Raw genomic sequence first — 7,602 nt, forward strand, 5'->3', positions numbered from 1 at the left:
TACCAGATAAAGGACTAGTACCCCAAATCTATAAAGAACTTATCAAACTCAACATCCAAAGAACAAATAATCCAATCAAGAAATGGGCAAAATACATGAACAGACATTTCTGCAAAGAAGATATCCAAATGGCCAATAGACATGAAAAAGTGTTCAATATCACTCAGCATCAGGGAAATACAAATCAAAACCAGAGCGAGATACCACCTCACACTAGTCAGAATGGCTAAAATCAACAAGCCAGGAAAGGACAGATGTTGGCAAGGATGTGAAGAAAGGGGAACCCTCCTACACTGTTGGTGGGAATGCAAGCTGATGCTGCCAGTCTGGAAAACAGTATAGAAGTTCCTCAAAAAGTTGAAAATAGGGCTACCTTATGACCCAGCAATCACACTGCTGGGTATTTACCCTAAAGATACAAATGTAGTGATCTGAAGGGGCACATGCACCTGAATGCTTATAGCAGCAATGTCCAAATAGCCAAACTATGGAAAGAACCTAGATGTCCATTCAACAGATGAATGGATAAAGAAGATGTGGTATGTATATAATGGAATACTATGCAGCCATCAAAAAATTTTGCTGTTTGCAATGACGTGGATGTAACTAGAGGGTAGTATGCTAAGCAAAATAAGTCAATCAGAGAAAGACAATTATCATATGATCTCTCTGATATGAGGAATTTGAGAGGCAGGGTGGGGGGTCATGGGGGGTAGGGAGGGAAAAAATGAACAAGATGGGACTGGGAGGGAGACAAACCATAAGAGACTCTTAATCTCACAAAACAAACTGAGGGTTGCTGAGGGTGGGAGGGTAGGGATGGGGTGGCTGGGTTATGGGCATTGGGGAGGGTATGTGCTATGGTAAGTGCTGTGAAATGTATAAGACTGATGATTCACAGACCTGTCCCCCTGAAGCAAATAATACATTATATGTTAATGAAAGGAAGGAAGGAAGGGAGGGAGGGAGGGAGGAAACAATTCCACTTACAAGCACCAAAAACTATGCAATACCTAGGAATAAATCTAACTGAAGAGGTAAAAGACCTGTACTCCGAAACTATAAAACACTGATGGAAGAAACAGAAGATGACAGGGGCATGATTCCAGGGTCCTAAGATCAAGCCCCACAGCCAGCTCCCTGCTCAATGGGGAGTCTGCTTCTCCCTCTCCCTCTGCTGCTCTCCCTGTTTGTGTTCTCTTGTGCTCTCTCCCTCTCTCTCTCACAAATAAATAAATAAATTCTTTAAAAAAAAAAAGAATCTGAAGATGACACAAAGAAATTGAAAGACCTACCATGCTCATGGATCAGAAGAACAAATATTGTTAAAATTTCTATATACCCAAAGCAAATCTACACATTTAATGCATCAAAACACCTACAGCATTTTTCACAGAGCTAGAACAATCCTAAAATTTATATGGAACAACAAAAGACCTGAGATAGTCAAAGCAATCTTGAAAAAGAAAAACAAAGCTGGAGGCATAACAATTCCAGATTTTAAGTTATATTACAAAGCTGTAGTAATCAAAAGGATATGGTACTGGCACAAAAACAGACACATAGATCAATAGAATAGAATAGAAAATCCAGAAATACACACACAATTTTTGGTCAATTAATCTTTGACAAAGCAGGAAAGAAAATCTAATGGGGGAAAGAATGTCTCTTCAACAAATGATTTTGGTAAAACTGGACAGCAACATGCAAAAGAATGAAACTGGACCATTTTCTTATACCATACACAAAAATAAACTCAAAATGAATTAAAGACCTAAATAGGAGACCTGAAACCATAACAATCCTAGAAGAGAACACAGGCAGTAACTTTTTTGACATTGGCTGGAGCAGCTTCTTAGATACATTTCCTAAGGCAAGGGCAATAAAAGCAAAAATAAACTATAGGGAATACATCAATACATCAAAATAAAAAGCTTCTGCACAGTGAAGGAAATGGTCAACAAAACTAAAAGATAACCATGGAATGGGAGAAGATATTTGCAAATGACATACCTGATTAAGGGTTTGTTTCCAAAATAGATTAAGAACTTTTAAAACTCAACAGCCCAAAAATGAATAACCTGATTAAAAATGGGCAGATGATGTGAACAGACATTTTCACAAAGAAGACATCCAGATGGCCAACAGACACATGAAAACATGCGCAACATCACTCATCAAGGTAATGCAAATCAAAACTACAAAGAAATATCATCTCACACCAGTCAGCATGGCTAAAATTAACAACTCAGGAAACAACAGGTGTTGGCAAGGATGTGGAGAAAGGAGAACCCTCTGCACAGTGGGTGGGAATGCAAACTGGTGCAGACACTGTGGGAAACAGTATGAAGATTCCTCGGAGAGTTAAAAATAGAACTGCCTTATAATCCAGCAATTGCAGTACCAGGTATTTACCCAAAGAACAGAAAAATCTAATTCAAAGGAAAACAAACACCTTAATGTTTATGGCAGCATTATCTACAATAGCCAAATTATGGAAACAGCCCAAGTGTCTATTGACTGATGAATGGATAAAGAAGATGAGGTATATTTATACATGCAATGGAATATTACTCAGATAGGAAAAAGAATGAACTCATGACATTTGCAACAACATGGATGGAGCTAAAGAGTATTATGCTAAGTGAGGTAAGTCAGTCACAGACAAACACCATGTGATTTCACTCACACATGGAATTTAAGAAATAAAACAAAGGAGCAAAGGGGGAAAAGGCCGGGGTGGGGGGGAGGCAAAACAGACTCTTAACTAAAGAGAACAAACTGATAGTTACCAGAAGGGAGATGCATCGGGCGATGGGTGAAATATGTGATGGGAATGCAGGAGGGCACTTGTTGTCAGGAGCACGGGGTAATGGATGGAAGTGTGGAACCACTATACTATACTGTACACCTAAAACTAACATTACACTGTATGATAACTTACTAGTATTCAACTAAGAAATTTTTTTAAATGTAAAGACTGAGAAAATAAAGAACTGTCTTTGCATAGCAACTTTTCAGATGTGCCCAGATAGTATCAACATTTTAATGGTAAAGAGCCTGTTTAGCTTTCCCACTGGTAGTTTCTTACTCAATAATGTAAAAAAAAAAAAAAAAGAAAGAAAGAAAAAGAAAAAAGAAAGAAATCTAAATTGCAAGCTTATTCCTGTGACTAAATAAAACTACTTTTACTTTAAACTAAGGAAAATACAGTGACAAAAGAAGGGCAGACTTAAGGAGCTTCCTTCTTCCTGAATGGGCTCTGGTCCAAATGAGTTCGTTCAACACTGACCTAGATGATTCATAAATATATATGACTCTCCCCACTCAATCTTCATTCTGCAACATCAGACCTGTTTGCTTCAGCAGCTAGAAACAAAAGGACTTTTCTTAGCATCACATATGGAACTAATAGTCTTTTTTGATATATTAAGTCTTTTGGATTAACATTAAAATATTCCAATTTCTGTAGACAACTAAGAAAATGAAGAAGTTAGAGAAGGACACAGCCATGTGGAAAGCCCGGTTTGAGAACTGCAACAAAGCTCTGCTGGACATGATTGAAGAGGTAAGAAGACTTCCCCCAACTTTTTTTCCTCTGTTCAGTCCAAATACTCATACTAAGAAGATTATTATGATTGAATAGTACAAATTATAATCTTTGAAAAAGAGCTGATTTTTTTCTGAGATGTGACCTATGAAATTATAATAAAAATATTTAGAGCAAAATTGAATCGGGTCCAGATTCACAAAGAGCTTTGTGACCCTAAGTCACCTGCCTACTTGCCGAGTCCAAAGCTGTCCTCAAATCAGCTCCATGCCTGCCCAGCTGCATTCCTTAAAGACAGGACAAGCATCTTACTTGTCTTTGAATTTCCCCAGTGCCTGGCACATAGCAGGTGCAGAATATATTAGTGAGTTGATTTGAACCTATGAGGGAAGACAGCAGCCTGAGTACTCAGGGTATGTACTACTTTATAGACACATGTGGGGATGTATTGTTTAATTCTTCCAATAGCCACTTAATTACAGATAGTATGTCAAGCTCTGTAGATGTTGAGGCAAAGATACATGGTCCTGGATCTAAGAAGCAGAGCTTACAGGGAAAGGTCTCTCCGTATCAAGAAGCAAAAAAAAAAAAAGAAAGAAAGAAAGAAAGAAAAAAGAAAAAAAAGTCTTAAAGGGTACCAAGTAGCACAAAGGTGGGGGCGAAGAGTAAGAGGATTAGGAATGATTTCATGCACAAACACACCAACATTTTGTACAGAAAAAGAGAAGAACTGAACAGTTTGAGCAGGCAGCATCATGAATTAGTGTGTGGGGAGTTTCTGTCGTTATAATTACTCTTCTAACAATTCGTCCGAAATTGCAACCAATTCCAAAGAGATGAGCTTATTATTCACCAACATAAATCAAACAGTTGCTGGAATCGCATACAGCAGTTTATCTCTAGACTAGATGAGGTAGTGCTGACAGCCACGTCCCCCTCCATCTCATTGTGCCACTGGAAGACGTCTCAGTCTTGCAGGCAGAAAAATGCATGTACTTTGAGATTTTGGAGGCCCTGGACTGGAGCAAAGAGAAGCTTTGCCCTCTTCCTCTCCCAAAGGAAAGGATATGGTGATTCAAACTCTACCAGAGTCTCACACACAATGGAGAAACAGCTGTGATGCCCCAACCAGGTGTCTGTCCAGCCACCTCTAGCGGTCAGGCCCCAGAGTCTGGTAGACAGATTCCTGGGCAAATGGTTTTGCTCGTCTCCAGAGAGCATCCTGACAATTTTGCTTTGTTGTTTTATGCTTCTCCCCCCCCCCACCCTCCCTCCCCTCGCCCCCCTCCCTCCCCCCGCGCTTTCTACTATTTTCAAATCACAGAAAGCACTGAGAGCTAAAGAATATGAGTGCTTCGTCATGAAAATCGGGAGGCTGGAGAACCTCTGTCGAGCTTTACAAGAAGAGAGAAATGAACTGTACAAGAAAATTAGAGACGCAAAAATGCCTGAAACGGATGACCGAGGTCAGCACACCTCCGACGAAGAGCCCGAGTCCACCGTGTCTGGGGTCGTGGGGGTTGATACAAAGGAAGCCGAGAGCGTTCACAACGCTGTGAAAAACCTGGCCACAGCCTTCCTGGTCATTCATCACCCAGAGTCAACCCCTGACCTGGCCAGAGAAAGCCAACCGGAATTCGGCAGTCCTCAAGGGGGTGCTGACTCGGCCCTGCAGGAGCCGGAACAGTCCCCTTGGAGCCCTTTATGCCCTTCCCGGCCTCCCCCAACTCCTCCTGCGGAAGCCGAAGGAAGCCCTGAGGCAGAACTGCCCTCCAGGCCCGGGAATCCCCCCGCGGGGTCGGGAGCACAGGCCCAAAACCCGGGTCTCCCTGCAGCAGCCCAGGCTGACCAGCCGCCCCAGAAGCCGGAGGCAGAAGCTTCCAGTCAGGCCCGGCAGTCCCCCGCCGAGGCTCCCCTCCCAGCAATGGAGACAAAGGGTCGGGCTCCACCAGCCAGGCCAGCTGAGCAAACTCCAGCTGGGGTGCCCGCATGTGGGCCCAGAAGGCCGCCGCCCCCACCCCCACCGGAAGCAGCGGCAGAGGGGCTGCCCCCACCCCCACCGGAAGCGGGGGCGGCAGAGGGGCTGCCCCTACCCCCACCGGAAGCAGCGGCAAAGGGGCTGCCCGAAGGGGCCGACACCAACCTGGAAGGAGTAGACTAAGCTTCGCTGTGTCGCTGTGCTTCCGAAGCTCTTCTTCCTGCCGGTACATCTTCGTCATAATAGATTGTCTTCTGAAAAGGCATTAAGGGCTAGGATTGTCTAAGGGAAGAGACTTAATTAGAATCAAGACATTTTCAAAGGTTGTGCAGAGCACTCTTAGCCTGGGCTATTTGTTCTCAATTTATAACCCATTTGCAGCTTTTCCGTTTAACACGGGTTGATAGTATAATTTGCCCAAATGGCAACAAAACATACAAATAGAAAATTCATATTAGTTCTTCACTGAGATGGTATTTATTTCAGTTTCTTAATCAACAATTAGATTTGGTGTTTCAACACTTCCACTACAATATGTAAATATAGAAAAATGTGATGTTTCATTTTATTGATAGGCTGCATAGCAAGTAATGGATGTCCAGGTTCCATTTAAGTATCTACCTAATATATGCATACATATGGCTGTGTCTGAATGTATATACATATATATGTATGTTTCAGAGTGTATACATATGTGTGTGAATATATACATATATGAGTTTATGTGCCTATATATACATGTGTGTATTTTATATATACACATATATTTTTATATATATACATACAAATATATACACATATACATATATACACATACACACATATATATGTATTACACATACATTTCATCCCTTTTTGGAGTTCTGTCAGGTAAAATATTTAGATGGTAATCAAAAAAACCATCTATTTGCTTGGGGTGAGAGTAGACTAGTGCTCTGTGAATCAGAAGTAGGTTGAGAATGCAAGTATTTAGGCCACATAATGTTGGGCAAAAGCAAGTAACCGAATGGTAGATCAATAAATCCAACCAATTGGCCAATTGATCAAATGTCCAAACAGCACTCTGCACACATTGTGAGTGTGCAGAACACATAGACACAAAGTTGTCACAAGAGGTTGTAAGCAGAAAAGGGGAACAGTCACAGCTATAGACTACTCACCTCTTCCAGATGCCTCTCAGACACAACTCAGCATATTGCCTTGCCATCCCATATAGTGAGGCAGGGACTCATGGCTACCTGCATGGAAAGGACTGGAAGTGGGTTGTGAGCCAGGGCATGGCGGGACTGAGGGTCCTCAGACTGACAGAAGGCTATGCTTTTACTCCTGCCTCCTGTGCTATAGGAGTCTTGAGAAAGAATGTTCACCTGCCCCTACCAGGTCCCTAGCTCCCTCACTGTCATCTACTGCTCTCTTTCCAGAGGGTTTCCCACCACTTCTTGCCATCATGGCTTTCATGTATATTCTCAAAGCACCTGCACATTTTTTCCAACTTCTTCCCACCCCAGACTTGACAGGAAATTTTACCCAGCCTTCATCTCAATTATTGCTAACTAAAAGCTATTATTTTTCCAAAACAGAAGTCCACACAGGATCTCAATATGAGTGATGAGGCATACAAACCAACACATTATCTGCTTTTTGGAATTCTCTACAAAGAACAAATGGGTCCCTACTCAAAATGGTTTGAAAAATATGTAAGGACTCAGAAGAAGGCAAAAGCTAGAGACCCTGGGGTTGTCTACATGAGTATTACATTACCCTTGCTGGACAAGAACCTCTAATACCACTGATGGCATAAGTTACTCAACCTAGGGTAGAGGGAGACTGGAACAGTGAAACTGGAAGCAAGGGAGAACAGGAGGGCAAAGAAGAGAAAAAGGGGAAGAGGAGGGAGAAAATGAAAAAAAAAAAAAAAAGTCTAACCCAGCCCTACCTTAAAAGTTGAATTCAAATAGAAAAATGGATGAAGGCAAGATTCTCTACTCTTCCTCTGGAAATCCATTCTTCAGTGTCACAGGGGGCTTTCTGCCAGGGGACACAAAGCACTTGTAGGCAGCAACCAGATGCTCCA

General features: G+C 41.9%; 1 protein-coding gene across 1 annotated transcript in view; it reads left to right on the forward strand.

Annotated features, from left to right (window-relative positions):
• TXLNB (taxilin beta) overlaps nt 1-5,733 on the forward strand; it is a 65,074-nt gene extending 59,341 nt beyond the window's left edge. The window contains exons 9-10 of the mRNA XM_044236641.1: nt 3,473-3,568; nt 4,875-5,733. Coding sequence (XP_044092576.1) covers nt 3,473-3,568; nt 4,875-5,711 — 933 coding nt within the window. The 3' untranslated portion in view covers nt 5,712-5,733. The remainder of the gene's footprint in view (nt 1-3,472; nt 3,569-4,874) is intronic.
• Nucleotides 5,734-7,602: the final 1,869 nt, after the last annotated feature.

The sequence above is a fragment of the Neovison vison genome, chromosome 1, assembly GCF_020171115.1.
Source record: "Neovison vison isolate M4711 chromosome 1, ASM_NN_V1, whole genome shotgun sequence".
NCBI lineage: Eukaryota > Metazoa > Chordata > Mammalia > Carnivora > Mustelidae > Neogale > Neogale vison.